Source organism: Lampetra planeri, chromosome 5 (assembly GCF_965212315.1).
Source record: "Lampetra planeri chromosome 5, kcLamPlan1.2.h2, whole genome shotgun sequence".
In the NCBI taxonomy this organism is placed as follows: domain Eukaryota; kingdom Metazoa; phylum Chordata; class Hyperoartia; order Petromyzontiformes; family Petromyzontidae; genus Lampetra; species Lampetra planeri.
The window spans coordinates 1,633,079-1,656,249 of record NC_136111.1 but is presented as its reverse complement, the minus strand read 5'-3'; the positions used below and the strand labels follow the sequence as shown (position 1 = coordinate 1,656,249).

At 52.0% G+C, this 23,171-nt stretch overlaps 1 protein-coding gene and 1 long non-coding RNA gene across 2 annotated transcripts; one reads left to right on the top strand and one right to left on the bottom strand.

Moving 5' to 3' along the window:
- Positions 1-1,125: 1,125 nt before the first annotated feature.
- Positions 1,126-10,638, bottom strand: LOC144718626 (CCN family member 2-like). Its single transcript, XM_078594023.1, has 5 exons — positions 10,155-10,638; positions 7,723-8,020; positions 4,345-4,617; positions 3,354-3,547; positions 1,126-2,727 (listed from the first exon to the last, which is right to left on the bottom strand). Exons 1-5 carry the CDS (start codon positions 10,221-10,223, stop codon positions 2,326-2,328), a joined length of 1,236 nt encoding a protein of 411 aa, XP_078450149.1. The 5' UTR covers positions 10,224-10,638; the 3' UTR covers positions 1,126-2,325.
- Positions 10,639-17,918: 7,280 nt separating this feature from the next.
- Positions 17,919-19,131, top strand: LOC144719189 (uncharacterized). Its single transcript, XR_013585552.1, has 2 exons — positions 17,919-18,142; positions 18,439-19,131. It is a non-coding gene; the product is annotated as an uncharacterized LOC144719189 (long non-coding RNA).
- Positions 19,132-23,171: the final 4,040 nt, after the last annotated feature.

Sequence of the window (23,171 nt, the reverse complement as noted above, 5' to 3'; positions counted from 1 at the left end):
GCCCCCATTCTTCAGTTGGAACAATGTGGCAGGAAAAGCACTTAACATGCAATGGTTTCAACCCTTGCAACATTCACAAGCAAGAAAAGCAAGCTGGCATTATCAGCGTACATTAAATGAACAAGTTAGCAGCTCCGTCTTGCAGTTACCAGGTAGAATAGTCCATGGGACAGAACACAACTTGGTACCAACAAACGTAGCAACACTTTAGCCGTTTCCGATTTAGGCGGCCAATGTGGGTGAATTACTTGCCAACATCGCTCATTTAAAACGCTTGTCACGTAAATCACTCTGGCCACGTTCGGCAATTGGTGGCACACGAGGGCGATGCCACCCCAGGAGGTTGTTTACAAGTGAGATATCCCTGGGTCTGGGATCATGGACCAGCAGCAGACATGCCGGCACCATAACGCCCACCGCGAATCAAGTACAGCCTGCTCTCCTATAACGCCGCATGTTTTCATAACGCGAATGGGATATAACGCGATTCAATGTTTTTAGGGAGCACATTTTCTATAACGCGGATGCGATTTGGCTACAACGCGATTGAGTGAACGGAGCTACGTCGCGCGAGTAGGAGGAATAAGCGGCCGTACGGCTGCCTCGGCGTAGCATCGCGCAAGGCCGTGGGATGCTGCTGGATGCTTCTAGATGCCACCCCACGCATCTCAGTCTATGTTCGGCCTGAGTTACGCACCTCGCGTGTTATCGAGGACTGGCGCTCTACCCCCCGTGTTCTAAATTATTTATTGGAATGCGATTTTTCCATAACGCGGTGTGTTATTCAGGAACGCGACTAGCGGCGCCGTTATAGGAGAACACGGGCCGTGTCGGCACGCAAATAGGGGAGCTGTGAGAGAACTCTGGGGGCCACTGTGTCCGTCTGTCTGTGCTCTGCTTTATCGCGTGAGCATCAGGGAGACGGGTCTTGTGGAACCCGGCTGGCGTCGGCATCCGCTGCAGAAGAAGAGTCGCACGGCGAGGTGCGTTCGGTTTGTCGTCCTCCGACCCCGCACACTCTTATTAGCACAGTTGGCTACGTACGGTGCGAAAGAAAGTTCAACATGCATACACATGCAGTACATACGAAGGGTGTGGTTGTGCTGAGCGGAAGTCCTCTTAATATCTTATGCACATTTTTTTTTATTCCTTTTCAATTTCGCTTCGATTCCAACATTAACCCGTTTGGGTTAAAGTGCTTACAATGGCTTTCGAGGCAGTGGTAGTTGCCATGTGGTGGAAAAACGTTTCCCCCACGATAAATGTGGAATTTCCATGGCTGTTTCGAGGCCACCGACGGACATTAGCACCACCCCACGCTCATCTGAACATGGAGACACTTTGACTTTTTTTTTTTAAATGGCTTTCTTTGAGAAAGAATTCTCGACAAAGTGCACCTAACGCATCGACCCTGTTCGGGGCGCAAACTCGTAGGCAGTCGCCCACATTGTTATCACCAGGCCACTCGTCGGTTGCAGCTGCTGACATTCACAATCCAATCATTGACAATCGCCATTATCATCGACATCACCGCCATCATCACAATCATCCCAACACGGAGTCGCCATCGCTGCTGTCAAACACGCGATCGCTCGACACGACGCGCCGGCTCCGACCGCTCGCCTCTCGCACACGGAGCGCGATTCGCGCGTTGGTGAACCGGGTGACATGCGCCGTCGTGGGAGATGTCACCCTCCACATCTTCGGTGACGGAAACATTGCCGCATTTTCACCGGACACTGGATGGAGAGGCCGATTCTCCCATCAGCACGCGGTGAGAGGAGCATGCTTAGCCGAAGCCACGTTAGCGGCGGAAACAGAAACGCCTTCACCTTGTCTTCCACGAACGGCTGTCCACGTACGCTGTGAACTATGCACACATCTTGACGAGTGACTGAAACACGTTTGACCTGTCGGTAATGATCGAGACATCGGCGCGGTGTCGGAAAAAAATGAATGTTCGATAATTACACGTTCGTCGGGCCCGATAAATGCGGTAACGTTGGGATGTCGCGCAACAGATTGAACAGCTGTTGTAACTCCCACAATAACCAGGGCTTCATTTCATCTGGATATGTCTGGATCGGCGACCCAGAAAATCTATCCACAGCTGGCGCCCCACATCCAGTATACCTCTCCTCGCAGCAGCTGGCTACGACTAATCACATGCCAGCCACTGCAATTGCATCGGCAGCGATCCGGAGGGGAATATTCGTTGAGAAATGAAGCCCTGGTGACGACAAGAGAAAGCGCGCACAACGCGACGTTCGCTGCTCCCCCTCTCGACGGATCTCCGGGGGCGGATCGAGCCGTTCTCAGCCTCGCTTAGTTCTCGATGGCGCGCGCGTTCCCCTCTTCCTGCTCCTGCTCCTCCTCCTCGAGCGCCTGGAAGTTGCCGAGCTCGGCGAACATGTCGTTGGGGTTCACGCAGTCCCAGTGGCACGAGCAGCTCCGAACCCACATGACGTTCCACGTGACGGTCGCGGCGGTGCCGGTGGCGGCCCCCGCGGCCCCCGCGGCGCCGCCGCCGCCGACGCCGCCGCGCCCTCCGTCGTTGGGGCAGTCGAAGTCGACGGGGATCGTGTGCGTGCGCAGGGGCCGGCAGCAGCGCCCGTCCGTGCAGCCGCCGCAGTAGCGCAGCTGGAAGGCGGAGCGCGACACGCAGCCCGACAGCTCGAGGCGCACCGGCTTCTCCGCCACGTACACGCGCACGCACTTCTTGCCGTCCTGCACGCACGCGCACACGCACGCGCGTCTTTCGTCATCTCGTGTTCGTCCGCCCACTGTGGGTAGAGACGCAGCGGTCGATGTTGCGTTCGAGTCCGCGGTACGCAGCCTGCTTTCGGCGCACTGCTGGATGAGGGCCTCCCTGCGCCGTGCGAGACATCGTGGTGGGGGTTATTTGGCCACAGTTCACCGCGCCGGTCAGTGCGGGATGGCGAAGACGCGAAGCACAGACCCAGGAGCGCAGAAATACAGTCCGACAATGGATTTTGCGGCACTGTTTCCTACGGAGAACTTTGTACAAAAGCTTTGGCCGGACACGATGCAACCGAGTGGCAGCCACGGGAGGGAACGTGCCCGAGAGGATTCCTACCGCGGAGATGGAGCGATGAAATCAGCCGATGTGCAATTATTACACCGTACGACTGTGAGCGGGAGGATGGGGGGGGGGGGCGCTTTGGGAAACTTTATATCCATCAGTAGCTTGGTCACGGCTGCTACCGATGCAGCTGCTGATGACAATGGCGATGATAATGGTGATGCTGCATATGCTTCTGATGCTAATAACGATGATGATGAAATTGCTGAATGCTGGTGGCGATGTGAAGGGTGCCGCGGCCGGCGCTCACCCGCACGCCCCGGGTGAGCGCGAGGTCGCACGGGCGCACGAGGCAGAGCCGCCGCTCCCTGAGCAGGTGGCAGCTGGGGTTGTCGTTGGTGATGCGCGTGGAGATGCCCACGCCGCACGAGCGCGAGCACGCGCTCCACTCGGTGCTCTGCACCAGGCAGTTCTTGTTCCACTGCTTCCCGTGGCCGCGGAACACTGCGGAGAGAGAGGGAGCCGCGGGGAGAGGGGGCGGCGGGGAGAGGGAGCGGTTGGAAGAGGGAACGGCGGAGAGAGAGAGGGAGAGGCGGGAGGGGGGAAATTTTGACTTTTAAACAACTTTTATTGCCGCCAGCAGCAACAGCACTGAAGGCGATTCCGATATGAAATACACAGTCACCAGCAAACAAATAAAACAAACGCTATAAATCCGCGCGCTGTGGCGCTAAATGCACCGCGCACAACACTAAAGAAAAGTCACGTGGTGGTGGTGGTCATCGCGCACGCCACGGTGACGAGCGAGCGCTTCAGAAGGTGAACACGAGGGGGGAGAGGGAGCGGCGGGAGGGGGAAGATGCTCTCCCGATCGGCGTTTTTAACTCGGGTACGTCGAGTACACTCCACTTACATTCATCGTCACTCAACCTCGGCAAGGACCGCTCACGCTGCAGTGACACCCGTGACGCGCGCCCTTGTCGCGACAGGCTGCCGCGTCACATGGCTGCCACTGATTAGACACATCCGCCAATGTGTGCACGTTGAACTTCTTTCGTGCCGTACGTAGCTAACCGTGCGCATCGGAGGTGCAATAACACGCACCCATCACCCACACATCCATCCGTGACACAGGCTCATGATTGGCACCCATCAGTGACTAATCGGAGGTGACACACACGCACACACGCACGCACGTGCTTTATGTACGTTTGTTGTCCTTCCCCCGAACCTCCGATTAGCACGGTTGGCTACGTGCGGTGCGAAATAAGTCCAAAACACACGACACACACGACACACACCTGGCTGCGGCTTGCTCTGCAGCAGCGCCTTGGGCGCCGACTTCTTCACCTTCTTCGAGTCGAGGCAGTGCCACTCCTCACAGCAGCGGTCGGCCGACTTGAGCAGGCGCGGGCGCAGGCAGCGCTCCGCTGGCGGCCGCGGGCTGAGCGCGCAGCGCGCCACGCAGCCCACCGCGCCGTTGATGCAGGTGCACGCGTACTTGCAGCTGGGCAGGAAGCTCTGCCCGTTGTAGTAGCGATGCCCGTTCAGCTCGCAGCCCACGCCGACGCTGTCTGTGCGGCCGAGGGCGGTGTCGGCGGCGGTGCGGTGAAGGGGAGGTGGGTAGGGGGCGCGAAGGCGGTCGAGTGGGGGGGGGGTGTCAGTCGGGATCAACGTCGCGGGGACAGCGCGGCCTGGCCTAACGCTTTCCAGCTGAGGTGGAAAGGGTTTACGCGTTAGCTCGGTCCGTTCGTCCGTCATGGGGAAGAGGGGGGGGGGACAAGGGGATCGGGCACGACAACTCTCGTCAAGTCGATCCACTCCGAACACAATTTGAGCGCATAGATGCCTTCCCGTTAGGGGCTTACACTGCAGAAAACTGGCCGAAGAGACACAAACCAACAGCGAAAAGGACAATTGACAAATATCCAGAATTCATCCTTCCGCGGCCCATGGCGTGTAGGAACGCGTTGCGTCATCAAGGAGGGCACTGAGCTTCGACTCACAGAATGTGAACGAAATCAATCCAGCGGATATATCACTTGTAAAAAAACCATCCCCATCATGCTGGCTGCTTCACGATTCTCGTGGTGATATTCACATCGGGACGAAACTCTGCACAGGCCATGGGAGGGCAGCAGAGGTGGGGTAAGGGGCTGGTAGGGTTATAGCTAGGGCCCGTTGGTTCGGGTTAGCGTTAGCACGAATAGTATTGTCTGGTTGGTTAGGTGTAAGGTTGAGGTGTAGGATGAATATTTCATGGGCTAGTGTGGTTACCAGTTAGCTTGTTGAGAGCGATGGTTTGACTGTTGGGTTTGCTATTTGTTTGGGGTTAGGCATAGTAATCGTAGCTGGTCGTCTCGTTAGTTCGGTTGGTTTGTGTGCATCGCCCTCTCATAGATCGTCATCCCTCCGCATTACGGCGCACGAACCTTCCGTGCATGAGCCCAGACACCCATCTCGACCAAATATTCCCAACACCCAACTCGGCCTCGACGAGATTCACCACTGCAGGTGACGTGGACATTGGCACAATTTCCGATCAAAGCAAATCTGACGAAGATGCGCACCGGTCAGGAAGCCACTGAAGCTGTTTACTTTTAAATAATCTCGATTGAAAGCTCATTTCTTTAGAACTATTTTCTGTGTTTAGTTTGTTGTCCTTCCCTCGCGAATCCAACTAGCACGGTTGGCTACGGTGCGGAAGAAGTTCAACGTCCAGAAATACAAAGTGACACTCCAGTGCCGGAAATGAATCACAGTGCCCGCTGTCAGAGCCCCACCCATCGCAAATTCACAATCGACCACGGGGCCAGGGCTCCTTCCACTGGCGACCTGCACGCTAAGATGTGGCCCATGGAGGCTCGTGGAGCGGCCTGCCATGCTATGGCCCCCGGAGAGATGTGACGGGCTGAGATATATGAAGAAATATGAAGATGATGGAGAGAGTGAGATGATGGAGAGATAAAGAGGTTGGCATGAGTGGGCTGTGGACAAGAGGCGTTAGACGTAGGTGGTCACGTGTCCGGTCACTTGCAAATGAGACGATCCTGCATCTCTTGGGGTCAAGTTTAGTTTTTTAGTTTACACACGTGACGCCTTTCCGGCCCAAATCTGCCACTCAAAGAGCCATCATCAAATTGAAACTCGGCGTGAAATGAGAGAGGTGTCCTCAACCAATCAACTCGGACTCGACACGTTTCTCTCGAGGCGTGGACGACAACAAAGGTTGCCGTGACGTTGGCACATCACGTGACATAACAAGTTGAAGATCGCAGCTCTCTCTCGAGAGAGCCGCACGCGTGGGTTCCTCTTGCCCGGGTGTGTCAATTACATTGGCCGGGTCACGTTACTGAGCTCGCTACGTCAAACGAGACGTCTAGGGCATTCACATCAACACGACGGTGTCATCTCATGTAACATTTACATGAAGTGCACCGTGTAAGTGACAGCAAAGTTAAGCGTAAGTTTGTTATGTGTTTCACCAAACTTGTAAATTTTCGTATTGCTGAGTCTATCCACCCATTGACTTTTCGGAACAATAATATCGAGCAAAAATCTAAATTCGTAAATAAACTCTTTGGGCAATTTCAGTCTTTCTGGTCTCATCAGCAGAGTCAGGCTAATTTGACAAATGCTGCCAGATCATCAGATATTACTGGCAAGAGCGCTCCATGTAACGTGATGCGACCCCATGCAATGCCAAAAGCCGATATAATACATCTCGTCTGCAAGGTGGCAGCTGACGCATATACACAAAGTTAAAGGCGCAGCCTTGCAAGTGGTTACTACACTGTTGACGGAACGGGCCTCCGCTAGACGGAGCTCAAGAGAGCAGCCCTCTCCGGGGTGCTTTGGCCTTCTCTTCCACGCCGGCCAGACGTCTCGCAAGAGCTGCGAGTACGCACACTTTACCCCACCACACTAACTGTGGTGCATCCATGTCGACTGCTGCGATGGACAGACCTCGGCTGGGAGTGCTGGAGTGGGGGGAACAGACATGGACAAAACGCTGGCGTAGTGACATCAGTGGCGTAGTGACGACATCAGTGGCGTAGTAACTACATTATCAGTGGTGTAGTAACTACATTATCAGTGGCGTAGTAACTACATTATCAGTGGTGTAGTAACTACATTCTCATTGACGTAGTAGCTACATTATCAGTGGTGTAGTAACTACATTATCAGTGGCGTAGTAGCTACATTATCAGTGGTGTAGTAACTACATTATCAGTGGCGTAGTGACGAAATTATCATCTCAGGGGGTGCGGCAATCGCTCATTTGGGGCCCCAACATTGTGCATTTGTCTCGCGCGGTCGCACCGAGGCTATTCTATGTCGCGGCTCCTCTTTGCCTAATCGCATCGTTACGCTCACAGTCTCAAATATTTAACGCTGTAGGGGCACTCCGTTGAAAACAAGTTGTTGTTCTTTGACACTGTTGTTAAAAACGCATCTCATGGTGGTCGTCAAGGGGGGCCCAGCTCATATCTTTGCGGGGGGGGGGGCAAGTCACCCCCTACCCCCCACACTAGCTACGCTCACTGGGACAATATGAATATTGCTCAATCGTGAAACTGCTACCCCACCCCACCCACCACGTCCCCTGACCGACGCTTCATTCAAAACCCCCGTCTGGCGCGCGAGTCGGGCGGTAGGGCAGGGGGGGGGACACTTACGTGCGCACACTCCTATCTCATACCTCGGGCTGTCCCCCGAGTAGTCACAGTAGAGGTCCTTGTGAGGGTCGCACGTGTCCGCCTCCGTGCACACGTCGCCCGGCTGCCTGGCGCACACGCGGCAGCAGCCGCAGCCATCGAGCGCCGCGCTCACCCCGACGGGGCAGCGCGGCTCCCCCTGCGCGCAGCGGCACGGCCACTCGCAGTAGGGGCGACGAAGCGCCGACGCCGCCGCCGCTGCTGCTGCTGCCGGCAAAGGCCCCCCCACCGCCTGCCCGGCAGCGACATTGGGCCACACCTGTCGACGAAGACACACAAGACGACGATATTACAGTGTTGACCCCACATCCACATCCTCCTCCACACTACTGTTGGGGCGCCGGTGTACGAGGAGGTGGGTGGCCAGCACTACGCCCGGCCGCACTTTCGTCTCCCAAGTGGCGATGTTTTTAAGTACCGCACCAGGTCCTCATTTGAGGCTGAGTGAACCTAGTCGATGCCCGAAGAATCGTCACTGGTGGTGGCCGTGAGCGGGAATCGTTAGCGCGGGTCGTTGGGGTTCACAGAGCGCGGCGCGCTAACCACTGCGCCACTTTGTGGAGAAGGACAGCGGTTGTCCTTTGGAGAGACTCGCTCCCGGCCATAGGAATGTGTAATTTCCGCTCCCCGCCGAGGGCTGCAAACAGGAGATGAGCGCCGTCGCAATGCTCCCTTGAGCAGGAAGACACTCGCGACTTTTGTTTCGGAATCACAAGCGGCGCTGTCGCCTTTTCCCACGATCGAATAATGGCCAAACAATGAAGTGAGGCCCACAAGTGACGCCTGGCAAGCGGGCGGAGCTGTCGCCAGAGGAGACGTGGGGGTGTTTTTGTTGTTGTTGCTGCGCTGTCGGGAATTCCTTCTGTCGCCTCCACGGAGACAAATCTGTGCGAGCAAACACGGCGGGTGGCTGCTCCTCCTCCTCCTCGTCGTCCGGATCGCACCACCGCCCTCTCTCCTCCAGTAGCCCCCTTCCCAAACCACCTCCCCGGAGATCCACGGGCATGGGGTTTCCGAAAGGGGAACTCATTCACCGTGGAAATGCAATAAATAATCACCAGGAGGGTCTGGCTTGGGATGTTTGGGACGATTTTCCTTGCGGAGTATTTTCGCGTGCGGGAGGATGGACTCTGTACGCCCGGTGAAAACCCAAGCTCGTCAAGAGAGAACTCTCAACACTCTCAACCTCTGGGTGGATAAATCGACCGCCTGCCTTGCTTTACCGTCTCATGATGTGCAGAGAGGAACGTGAGAAAGGGAGGAGCATTGGGAAATCAGTGGCGTATCTGTAAATGGGTCACTGTAAATGTCACTGCTTTAGGGGTGTGTTTCCATCGGTGTTACAGAGGCAATGATAGAGCAGCACGCGGCCTCGCATCCCGGTTTAACTGCTCCTCGTAAAAGTAAATGATCTCCCCGGCATAGCAACTCACGCCGGAATGTGCCACGGAGGATATGCTCGGGATGCGAACAGCAGAGTCAGTAAAGCGGTCGAGAAAGTCCTCCACTGCTCCGCCAGTGGAGCTCTCGATTGTCAATTCACTGATGGATGAGGGCCTCTCTCCAGCGCGCCTTGCGAGTCGCCGGGGTTATCTGACCATACTTCACCACGCCGGTCGGTGAAGGTGGCGAGCATTTGGGCGAGAGAGCAAAACAAAGTAGAGCGCACCAGCGCATTGTGCTGCACTGCAGCCTGCAGCAACCTCCTGTGCACGGTGGCCACCCATCCAAGAGCCACCACTCTACAGGCTCACCCCTGCTTAGCTTGTGAGATCGGACGGGGATCGGGCGCATTCCGAGTGATGTATTCCATCATAGGTATTACGGCTACCTCTGAGACTCCTTCTTCAAGTGAGCTCGGAATTAAACAGTTGGAAGCACTTTAATTCCCACCCGCTCCGCGTGTGAGAGAAATGTCCTTCGTGTGACGGTCAACCCCAATATTTCATTCTCAGCGCTGGAATTCAGCCAAGTTAAGTGCAGGAATTTAATATGTTTTTTTGCGTGCAGTCAACTTGCCGTGTTAGTCTATGGGTCTCTATGCGAGTCGATGTGTGTCTATGTGAGTCTATGGGTGTGTGTGTGAATATATGAGTCTCTATATAAGTCTATTAGTCTGTATGTGAGTGTACGTGTCTCTATGTGAGTCTATGGGTCTCTATGTGAGCCCATGCGTCTCTATATAAGTCCGATGATAACTGGGCTTAGACCATCAACTCACTACACGTGAACACCGCTTCCATCACAGGCAGCGGCTCAATCCCCGTGGATCTCAGCAGTGCTGGCGCTCAGCGCTCAGCGCTCCGAGCCGCGAGCAAAGCCCGGCCACCTTTACCCAACAGAGGTGAGTGAGACGGCGTCTCGATGTCCGCGTCGCCTGGTCGCTCCCTCACCTGCGCGCACGCGTGGAGCAGCAGCAGCAGCAGCAGCAGCGCTCCCTGCAGGTGCGGGCGACGGCGCATTGCTCCGGGCCGCCCCAGAGGCGCGCCCCGAGGGCTGCGTTGGCGTTGCCCGGCTTCAGGGTGGTGCCAGGAGGTCCACCACCAAGCCGTGGGTTCGCAGGTGCCGTGTGCCAGCAAGGCGGTCACGGTAACCTGCCGTGCAGGCGACGGGGTCCCCTTGGTGTGAGGGGGGCCGCTGTCTCCTGGCGCGGCAGTTGTCTTGGGGGTCTCAGCTACTTTAGCGAGAATTCGTCCCCCTCCTCCTCCCTCGCGCTGCGCGGGCCCCCGTCCGCTGCGAGTGTGCGATGGAGCTCGGTCGGCTGCGAGAAGGAGCTGCGCTGAAGGCGCGTCCCACCAAGCGACACGCAGCCACCAGCAAGCCTGAGCAGCGGTTGCCTGCCTGGTGATGTCACCACCAGCACGCGTGGCGGCGGCGGCGGTGGTGGTGGTGAGGGAGGGAGGGAGGGGAGGGGCAGGGAGGGAGGGAAGGGGCAGGGAGGGTGCTCGCTGGCGAGTGTGTGAAAGGGAGCGAGCAGCAAGCAGAGAGCCTCAGGGACAGAGAGAGAGAGAGGCACACGCGGGAGGGATGATGGTGGGGTCTCGAGAGAGACTCGCGGCCAGCCGGCGGTACAAGCCACTGGAGAAACAAACGTGTGTGTGCATGTGTGTGTCTGTGTGTGTATGTGTGTTTGTGTGTTTGTGTGTGTGTGTGCATGTGTGTGCATGTGTGTGCATGTGTGTGCATGTGTGTGCATGTGTGTGCATGTGTGTGCATGTGTGTGCATGTGTGTGCATGTGTGTGCATGTGTGTGCATGTGTGTGCATGTGTGTGCATGTGTGTGTATGCGTGTATGTATGTGTGTGTGTATGTGTGTGTATGTGAGTATGCGTGTGTATGTGTGTATGTATGTGTGTGTATGTGTGTGTGTATGTGTGTGTATGTGTGTGTATGTGAGTATGCGTGTGTATGTGTGTATGTATGTGTGTGTGTATGTGTGTGTATGTGTGTGTATGTGAGTATGCGTGTGTATGTGTGTATGTATGTGTGTGTATGTGTGTGTGTATGTGTGTGTATGTGTGTGTATGTGAGTATGCGTGTGTATGTGTGTATGTTTTCGTGCGTCTGTTTATATATGTTGGTATCGGGAGCGGTGGCGCATTGTTAGCGCGCTGCGCTACCGGTGACAATTTTCTGATCCGGTCCTGAGGCCTCCCCTAGGTCGACTCAGCCTGAAATGAGTACCTGGTGTGGTGTGTAAACATCAGCACTGGGGAGACAAAGGCGGCTCGGGGTGGTGTTGGCGTCACCACACCATCGTGTGTCCTCCCGGCCTTCACAGATGCTCGCTAACAGCACTTGCCGGAACAGCCCGTGTGGGCTAGTTGGCGGATCTTTGTTTTTGTATGTCATGTGTGTGCGTGTCTGTGTGTACGTGAATGGGTGAGCGGCGCCTTAAGGATTAGCGCACGGATAGCAGAAGGGATTCAGAGTCGACTCAGCCTTAAATAAGTAGCTATAGTCAGGTCTGTCAACATCAACACTGGGAAGACAAAGGCGGCCGGGTGTGGTGCTGGCCACACCGACCCCCATGCGTTAACAGCACTTGCCCCAACAGCTTGTTAAAGACTACCCCGGGGTGTATTTGCTTTTTTTGTCGGTGCAATGTTTGTGTGGGTGTGTGGTGGCACCTCAAACCCGTGACGCCGTGGGGAGGCCGTTCATCGAGCAGTGGATAATTCAAGGCTGGTGGCTCAGCGGTAGAGCGAGCGGCTGGCTATTGCAAGCTCGCACGTTAAAATCTTGGCTATGGGTTGACCCAGCCCATCATCCCTTCCTCTGGAGGGGTCATCTAAATCAGGACCACTTTGTGGGGAAGTCCACAGTGGCTCTGCATTGAAGGATCTCGCCCCCACACCCCCGCCACAGCAACGTGGAATCTCCACCACTGGCTAAGGGAGGAGATCCCGTCGAGTGAGTGTCCTCAGTACATTATCAGTGACGTAGTAACTACCAGAGGTGTGGACTCGAGTCATGTGACTTGGACTCGAGTCAGACTCGAGTCATGAATTTGATGACTTGCGACTCGACTTGGACTTGCATAACAATGACTTTGTCCCACCTATGAGATGTGGACTCGAGTCATGTGACTTGGACTCGAGTCAGACTCGAGTCATGAATTTGATGACTTGCGACTCGACTTGGACTTGCATAACAATGACTTTGTCCCACCTCTGGTAACTACATTATCAGTGGCGTAGTGACTACATTATCAGTGGCGTAGTAACTACATTATCAGTGGTGTAGTGACTACATTATCAGTGACGTAGTAACTACATTATCAGTGGTGTAGTGACTACATTATCAGTGACGTAGTAACTACATTATCAGTGGCGTAGTGACTACATTATCAGTGACGTAGTGACTACATTATCAGTGACGTAGTAAACTACATTATCAGTGGTGTAGTAACTACATTATCAGTGACGTAGTGACTACATTATCAGTGGTGTAGTGACTACATTATCAGTGACGTAGTAACTACATTATCAGTGGCGTAGTGACTACATTATCAGTGACGTAGTAACTACATTATCAGTGGTGTAGTGACTACATTATCAGTGACGTAGTAACTACATTATCAGTAGTGTAGTGACTACATTATCAGTGACGTAGTAACTACATTATCAGTGGCGTAGTGACTACATATTCAGTGACGTAGTAACTACATTATCAGTGGTGTAGTAACTACATTATCAGTGGCGTAGTAACTACATTATCAGTGGTGTAATGACTACATTATCAGTGGTGTAGTAACTATATTATCAGTGGTGTAGTAACTACATTATCAGTGGCGTAGTGACTACATTATCAGTGGTGTAGTAACTATATTATCAGTGGTGTAGTAACTACATTATCAGTGGCGTAGTAACTACATTATCAGTGGCGTAGTGACTACATATTCAGTGACGTAGTAACTACATTATCAGTGGTGTAGTAACTACATTATCAGTGGCGTAGTGACTACATATTCAGTGACGTAGTAACTACATTATCAGTGGTGTAGTAACTACATTATCAGTGGCGTAGTGACTACATTATCAGTGGCGTAGTAACTACATTATCAGTGGCGTAGTGACTACATTATCAGTGGCGTAGTAACTACATTATCAGTGGTGTAGTAACTACATTATCAGTGACGTAGTAACTACATTATCAGTGGTGTAGTAACTACATTATCAGTGGTGTAGTGACTACATTTTCAGTGGCGTAGTAACTACATTATCAGTGGTGTAGTGACTACATTATCAGTGACGTAGTAACTACATTATCAGTGGCGTAGTGACTACATTATCAGTGGTGTAGTGACTACATTATCAGTGACGTAGTAACTACATTATCAGTGGCGTAGTGACTACATTATCAGTGGCGTAGTAACTACATTATCAGTGGTGTAGTGACTACATTATCAGTGACGTAGTAACTACATTATCAGTGGCGTAGTGACTACATTATCAGTGGCGTAGTAACTACATTATCAGTGGTGTAGTGACTACATTATCAGTGACGTAGTAACTACATTATCAGTGGCGTAGTAACTACATTATCAGTGGTGTAGTGACTACATTAGCAGTGACGTAGTAACTACATTATCAGTGGTGTAGTAACTACATTATCAGTGACGTAGTAACTACATTATCAGTGGTGTAGTGACTACATTATCAGTGACGTAGTAACTACATTATCAGTGGTGTAGTGACTACATTATCAGTGACGTAGTAACTACATTATCAGTGGCGTAGTGACTACATTATCAGTGGCGTAGTAATTACATTATCAGTGGTGTAGTGACTACATTATCAGTGACGTAGTAACTACATTATCAGTGGCGTAGTGACTACATTATCAGTGGCGTAGTAACTACATTATCAGTGGTGTAGTGACTACATTATCAGTGACGTAGTAACTACATTATCAGTGGCGTAGTAACTACATTATCAGTGGTGTAGTGACTACATTAGCTGTGACGTAGTAACTACATTATCAGTGGTGTAGTAACTACATTATCAGTGACGTAGTAACTACATTATCAGTGGTGTAGTGACTACATTATCAGTGACGTAGTAACTACATTATCAGTGGTGTAGTGACTACATTATCAGTGACGTAGTAACTACATTATCAGTGGTGTAGTGACTACATTATCAGTGACGTAGTAACTACATTATCAGTGGTGTAGTGACTACATTATCAGTGACGTAGTAACTACATTATCAGTGGTGTAGTGACTACATTATCAGTGACGTAGTAACTACATTATCAGTGGTGTAGTGACTACATTATCAGTGGCGTAGTAACTACATTATCAGTGGCGTAGTGACTACATTATCAGTGGCGTAGTAACTACATTATCAGTGGTGTAGTGACTACATTATCAGTGACGTAGTAACTACATCATCAGTGACGTAGTAACTACATTATCAGTGGCGCAGTGACTACATTATCAGTGGCGTAGTGACTACATTATCAGTGACGTAGTAACTACATTATCAGTGGCGTAGTGACTACATTATCAGTGACGTAGTAACTACATTATCAGTGGTGTAGTGACTACATTAGCAGTGACGTAGTAACTACATTATCAGTGGCGTAGTGACTACATTATCAGTGGTGTAGTGACTACATTATCAGTGACGTAGTAACTACATTATCAGTGGTGTAGTGACTACATTATCAGTGACGTAGTAACTACATTATCAGTGGTGTAGTGACTACATTATCAGTGACGTAGTAACTACATTATCAGTGGTGTAGTGACTACATTATCAGTGGCGTAGTAACTACATTATCAGTGGCGTAGTGACTACATTATCAGTGGCGTAGTAACTACATTATCAGTGGTGTAGTGACTACATTATCAGTGACGTAGTAACTACATCATCAGTGACGTAGTAACTACATTATCAGTGGCGCAGTGACTACATTATCAGTGGCGTAGTGACTACATTATCAGTGACGTAGTAACTACATTATCAGTGGCGTAGTGACTACATTATCAGTGACGTAGTAACTACATTATCAGTGGTGTAGTGACTACATTAGCAGTGACGTAGTAACTACATTATCAGTGGCGTAGTGACTACATTATCAGTGGTGTAGTGACTACATTATCAGTGGCGTAGTGACTACATTATCAGTGGCGTAGTGACTACATTATCAGTGACGTAGTAACTACATTATCAGTGGCGTAGTGACTACATTATCAGTGACGTAGTAACTACATTATCAGTGGTGTAGTGACTACATTATCAGTGGTGTAGTAACTACATTATCAGTGGCGTAGTAACTACATTATCAGTGGTGTAGTGACTACATTATCAGTGGCGTAGTAACTACATTATCAGTGGCGTAGTGACTACATTATCAGTGGCGTAGTAACTACATTATCAGTGGTGTAGTAACTACATTATCAGTGGCGTAGTAACTACATTATTAGTGGTGTAGTGAATACGTTATCAGTGGCGTAGTAACTACATTATCAGTGGTGTAGTGACTACATTATCAGTGACGTAGTAACTACATTATCAGTGGTGTAGTGACTACATTATCAGTGACGTAGTAACTACATTTTCAGTGGTGTAGTGACTACATTATCAGTGGCGTAGTAACTACATTATCAGTGGCGTAGTGACTACATTATCAGTGGCGTAGTAACTACATTATCAGTGGTGTAGTAACTACATTATCAGTGGCGTAGTAACTACATTATTAGTGGTGTAGTGAATACGTTATCAGTGGCGTAGTAACTACATTATCAGTGGTGTAGTGACTACATTATCAGTGGCGTAGTAACTACATTATCAGTGACGTAGTAACTACATTATCAGTGGCGTAGTGACTACATTATCAGTGACGTAGTAACTACATTATCAGTGGTGTAGTAACTACATTATCAGTAGTGTAGTGACTACATTATCAGTGGCGTAGTAACTACATTATCAGTGACGTAGTAACTACATTATCAGTGGCGTAGTGACTACATTATCAGTGACGTAGTAACTACATTATCAGTGGTGTAGTAACTACATTATCAGTAGTGTAGTCACTACATTATCAGTGACGTAGTAACTACATTATCAGTGGCGTAGTAACTACATTATCCGTGATGTAGTAACTACATTATCTCTTTCTAGATCCCATCCGTAAAGGTCGTCATTCCTGACTTATCGTACCCCGGTGTTTACAAATTGAGTTGTGCCTGCGGTGACTGCTTTATCCGGGAGACGAAACGACATATTTCTGACCGAATTCGCGATCACAAATCAGATTTGAAACACGGCAGAACGAATTCTTCGGCCGTAGCTGATCATTGTTTCAACACAGCGGGTTCTCATCAGATTGTTTTCTCCGATACCAAAGTACTCTGCAAACTTCCCGGGTGCCACCAAAGATTTGTCCATGAAGCCATCCAGATATACAAACATAGACACAACTTCAACCGAGAGGATGGTTTAAAATTAAGAAATCATTGGAACGATGCCATCAACCATGCCAAACTCTAGCTGCCTTATAATTGTACAGTCATAGTAGTTCTTTACCGTTTCACACACTGCTTGCATGCTTTGGAATATAACCCACCGGCGAGCATAACAAAAGGACGGCTTAATATGAGCTTGCTTCTCTACCCGCGACATCACAAAGTTCGAGGCGTAGCCACAACTGCAGCACACAGGTCGTCACCTCACCAGCTTATACCCCCCTCCCACGGCCCATCGTGGCTCCTCCCCCCTCCCCTTAACCAGTATATAAGGTCCTGTCTTTTAGAGCTCTCTTCACTTGATACAGTAATGTTGCTACACGTCTAGACGTCTTCACGTCTTCACCTCTTCACGGCCTCAGCTGCGCTTGAGAAGGGAGAGCCCCCCCCCCCCCCGCCACATTCCCACCTTAGCAAGCGAGTGGTGAGTGCCACGCTCGTGGTTGTGTTCGCTTACAACAAAGGCATCTCAGCCAACCCCTCGTCAAGTGGCCCCGGCCTCAACGAGTTCCAGATCTGCGAGTCTGCTCGCAAGGAGGGGGACGAGGAGCTGCTGCGCTTCGTGAGTGGCCCCACGGGTCGAGGTGGGGACGCCGAGGGCTTCGTGGCGAGCTCATGGCTGGATCCCGTGGGCCACGGTCGGGCTCCCGCTCACACACAGCGTGCCCTCGGCTGGTCGCACCAACATCTGCTGATTCATCATCTTAGTCGTCATCGTCGCTGGCATCGTCACGATTTAATTTTGATGTCATCATCATTTGCTTTGCCATCATCGGCGTCATCTTCATCAAGTGTGTCTGTTGAACTTCTTTCGCACCGTACGTAGCCAACCGTGCTAATCAGAGGTGCGGGATCATCGTCACAATCAGAGTTGCCATCAATGGATAGTAATGTTGTCTACGTTGACAGGGCCCCGTGCATGTTTACGGAGCGGTCTCACCACTTACATCTGCACGGTAAAAACGCTGCAGGGTTGTGATTAGCGTGCCCGGCCGCTGATGAAACCGAGACGCGAGAAAACTCATCCAGAGCCAGCGCCGTTCAGAGCAAATACCGGCACCTTACATAAGTCGAGGCCAAAAGGCCACTCGGCTGAAAAACATATTTACACTTTTATGCGGGGGGGGGGGGCTGCGGAACGGAAGCCGATGTGTTATTTCTCTTTCGGATGCTTGTGCAGGGCGGGGGAGGGGGTGGAACTGCTGCGAAATAAACGCGGCGGGAGCCCTCCACCACCACCACGACAACCCCTCTGCGCACGTGGCGCAAGACACTTCACCGGGACGAACAAAAACAACGACATCTCGGCGGCTCGCCGCACGTTCACGAGAGAAGCACGCTCACAGAGCAGGGCCTTGAGCGCGGCGTTGCGGCTCCCGTGCGAGCGAGCAAGCAAACACCCGGGTGGGTGGGTGGGACGGATATCACCGCAGTTCCGCGGACGGCGGCGCGGTGAAGGTGGCCGATTGTTCTTGAGGGCCAGGAAGAGGGCGGGGGGGGGGTCGAGCTGCGATTGCCCACACCGCGCGCGCGGAACCGCAAAATTCAACGCATTCATCTCATGTTGACCTCCTGCGCTCGCTGGGATCCGCAGGGAACTGATGGCGCCTGTCCAACTCGGCCGTGGTGGGGAGGGTGCGGGGAGATCGTGCTCCACGCACAGACGCGGCCTTACTCTCTCTCTCATCTCGCCCGCGCAGGCTCCGACAAGCAGAGCGCTGTGTGTCGTCCGATACATCGAACCAAGCCATCGCACCGCAACACCCGCGGACGCGCCATCGCGGCACCGCCACGGTGCCACCGACTGGACTCATCCGCACCCATCGCGTTGTCTCCCATCGCATCGTCAGCCATCATCAACGTCGCCCCCCCCCACGTCGTCTTCACCCGCCTCATCCTGCACCGGCGAGGAGATGCGCAGCCAATTTAATGAACGAGTGTTTTTGTTGTTGTTGTTGTTGACACTCGCAAAAGACTCGCCCACGCAACACCTCACGCAGATTGAAGCCAGAATGCGTAGCTTCAATTCCAGCGGCTGGTCACCTCGTAGCCCGAGCCTGCCACACCGAGCATTCTCGCATTCCCAGATGGCCACCCACTAAAGTACTTGCCAGGTTCAAAAACATGATTAGCATTTCGCGGTTTGACGAAATGGGATGGTTTATGGGCACCGTTGCTCGTATCGAACGTTTCTCCACGATCCATTCTCGCCACACCGTTCCTCGTGTGCCTCTCGTGTGGAACTGTGGGCGACCCGTGGCTGAGATTGACTCGCAGATTATTCCAGGTTGCGTGCAGACTAAGCCATGAATGCAATTCGCGTTAAACCCCCGGGGCACAACAACTCTGACAGTGTGTTTTTTTCTATTACATTAAAACAAATCTAAATCATATCTCCGATGTGATGATGCTATGCAGACGCGTCGATATGCGAGCCGGGCATGATGGCGCACGTACGGACCCACGCCTGTGATCCGGCACTTTGCAGGCGAGGGGTTTGCGGCTCACGGAGGAATTTGTGGAACTCCCACGCAGCCGCTGGCCCGCGAGGTGGTCACGAGATGGCAGCGGAGCAAGTGGGTTCGCAAATCGACCTGTGCAGATCACCCCGCGTTGTCCTCTCCCTACGCATGTTGGGGTTTCTCTGGGCACCCTCGTGTTATCGCCACGTGTGAAGTCAAACGTGAAATTGTCTTAACTTCTCAATGCAGATAAAGGTAAAGGTGCGGACGTGAAATGCCTTGCTCACTCCACTGCGGTCTGAAATCCCGACAATCGAGGAAGCTCACGAGAGCCCATCGGTATGTTGTACTCTACTCAATGCAGGACTCTCTCGATAATCCAGGGACTTACACATACACGGCATTACATAATTGTACAATGCATTCGGTCCGCGTTTACGCAGTGGGGACTATTATCGTTTCGTTTATGATCGGCCTTCCACGAAAATCGACACAGCTGAACAGAATCCCACGCAGCTCTCCGTGCTGAGAAAGTGTCCGCCCAGCGTGCGTCTGCTCCGTGTTCGCACGTGGCGTTCCAGACACCCGCTGTCTGCCACCCGAGGGGACATAACGCGGCGTTCGCACCCAGTGGGGGAGACGATGGGACGACGGCGCTCGCTCGCCGAGACGGAGGGGACTTTTGCCCGGAACAAACGGGCCACCGTGACCTTCCGCGCGTACTCTGACACACAGCAGCTTCCGGCCGCACAGACTCCAAGAGCAACAGAGAGATAACTGGAATGTGAGTGAGAGGCTGCGAATGGCCCTGGAGAATACGGCCAGTTCATTTCTCCGCGCGCGACTTTCGAAGATGAATGGCACAAGGGGGTGGGACAGTGACACGAATTCATCACAGCCATATAAGCACGATCACTTTATTTTTTTTATCTCAACAGCTCTGGGTGTTTACATAAACGCACGTTGTTTACAGTTATAGTTTAGTGCTTTCGTGTGCAATGTGCAATCTTAAAATAACAATAATGCTCCTTTTTTTTAGTGGAGACATTTTCGTTAGGAGGGTCTTGCAATGTGATGCTTGGCCGATTCCATACAATGGGTGCTTCGCTTTGTGTGGGATGAATCCAGAGAAAACTGAGAAAACCGCCCCACGCATACGAGGGGGTAAGACTCTCCTATCTTGTAGATTTGAAGCTTTCGTGACTGCAAGGAATCATATTCTTAGGTTTTTTCGGTAAAGTCACGTAGGTAAAACATCAAAATTAATTAAAATAAAATAAAATAAAACAAAAATCACGACGTTTCGGAGGCAATGACGGAGACTTGTGTTGCCTCCGAAACGTCGTGATTTTTGTTTTATTTTATTTTCATTAATTTTGATGTTTTACCTACGTGACTTTACCGAAAAAACCTAAGAATACTCTCCTATCTGCACAGATGGGTCCATGAACCCCCTTGCTGCACTCGCATCTCCTGGCCACCATGCAGTCCAGGCCTTCCACCCCTTGCCTCCAAAGCAATGGATCACAGAATGAGTCGCTCCGCTCCCAGGTCAAGAAAATCACATTGGCAGCAATGGCACCACATTTTGCATGCTGCCTAGAGTTGGACATCATTACTGGACATCTGTGAATTACTGGTCATCTGTGAAAAAAGCGTTTTAGCTCATCGGATTCCTCCCGTAATAATACATATTCAGCTTCTGATAGCGTTGCCACCGGTTCTGGTTTCCCCAAGATCCTCTATTAGAGGTAGCCGCTATCCAATCTGCAAGTCTTGCCGAGAGATTAAAAGTCCTGTTTTTTTGTCAGTCATGAAATAAAAATCCACCACTTAAAACAATGCGTTTGAGCGCAGTTTTCCGCAGAGCGAGATATTCTTCTTCCTACCACGATGTGTCCCGTTTCTTTTGTACCTCGGAGGTGGTAGCCCCACGGATGCCTCCTGTTGGTGCCTGGTGATGGTGGTTGGTCACATTGCTCAGCGGTAGAGCGAGCGGCTCGCAGTTTGAAAGTTGCGAGTTCACATCCTTGTTGGGGGTGTACTCAGCCTTTCATCCACCCTGGGCTCGATACTATTATTATCACGTTGGGGGGAAGTCAAGTGTTTGCCCTTTGGATAGACGCACTCCTGCCATAGGAATGTGTAATTTCCACCTTTAATTAAGGGGCTGTAAACAGGAGATGAGCACCGCCTCAATGCTCATTTGAGATCGGCACCTGGTACCTGGCACTCGACGCGGTGAATCACCTTTGGTCCACCGCCCTTTCATCTGCAGCTCCACCTCTGCAAGGCTTCCCTGCGGAAATAATACGCGCGCGATCGTAATTGTTTTTAATCTATGAACGTCTATCTCAGGGCTCGCTCCGGCCGTTCAGTCGGTGCACGGAATCGGCTTCTCTCTCTCCCTTATCCCAAATGTTACGCCACTTTGGTGAGCTATCATTTGTGGTAGCCAGGTCGCTTATAAAAACTAAGTTAATGCCTCAGTGGGCTTTGCCTGGTAGGACGGGGATGGTTTAGTTGTATTTGTTAGCGTTTGTGTGATTTGTTTAGCTTTCTTGTACTTTGCACGACTATCGTGTTTGTCGTTGTAACGTTCTTACCCTGTGCCCCCACTGGACATCTGTGAAAAAGAGCTTTACAGCTCATCGGATTCCTCCAGTGTAAATAAATATTCTGAATCTGAGTTTCGGTCACACGCGACGTTCCATCTTCCCGTTCACTCGAGTCACTTGATTTCGAGCTCTGGCAAATGAAAACCGACGGTTTAATTTAAATTTGCTCGGTTTTACTTGTGGCTCGTGACGAAAGCTCTCGGTGCAAGGGATTGTAAAGGTACGGACCCGGGCCTGGAGGAGAGAGACTCCGCCGAAGTGAGCTCAGAAGTTGTAGTTCTGTGCCGACGTCGTCTTCTTGGGGCCATTCTCGCACACAAGCTGATGCACTGCTCACCGTGAGGGTGGACTCTCCTTTCGTTCGTCTTCACGGCACGATCCGAAGGCAGTCGCGGCGACGGGGGTGGAAACAACGAGACACTCAAATACAACTCCATCTTTCACTAGTCAAACTCGGCAGCAGTAGCACGATTGAGTTCGTTGTTGTTGTTTGTTGCTGCCCTTCTTTGGCAGCCGCTTTGTTGGACGTGGGTAGCCGCGCACCTCCGATGAGCACGCTTGGCGAAAGAAGTTCTACACACACACATACACAAAGATCACCCGTATAGCCTGTCACAGACTGTAGGGGCAAGTGCTGTTAGCGAGCACTTACGGAGGTCAGAACGGCACACGAGGGGGTGGGTGGCCAGCACCACGCCCGGCCGCCTTTTTATCCCGAGTGTTGTTTATTACAAACCACACCATGTACTCATTTGAGGCAGAGTCGACCTAGGGGTGGCCTAGGACCGGTTAAGATAATCGTCACTGATGTTGACCGTTATAAAGTTCGTAGCGCAGCGCGCTAACCACTACACTGCCGCTCCCCACACACACACAAAGACAAAGATCCCCCGAATAGCCTTAACAGACTGCAGGGGCAAGTGCTGTTAGCGAGCACCTATGAGGACCGGAACGGTAACACGAGGGGGTGGGTGGCCAGCACCGCGCCCGACCGCCTTTGTCTCCCCAGTGGCGATGTTTACACACCGCACCAGGTACTCGTTTGAGGCTGAGTCGACCTAGGGGAGGCCCAGGACCGGTTCAGACCCACACACATACTGACTCGTCGAGCCGGGGCGGGAGTGCGTGACACGCGGAGATTGTTGTCGCTGTGAAAGTCCCACGCGCGTGGCCCTGCCACCAGACGGCCAGAGAGCCCCCCCCCCCAGGCTCGCCCGCTTGGCACGGGCCGCAGCCTCGGGGTGTCAGTCGCTCTCCCCCCCACCCCACCGTGTCGGCACGCTCGCCAGAACGCCGCTCCGCTTCCAACTTCGGAGGGTTTTTTGGGGGGTTTAAATCGCGGTTGCTAAGCAA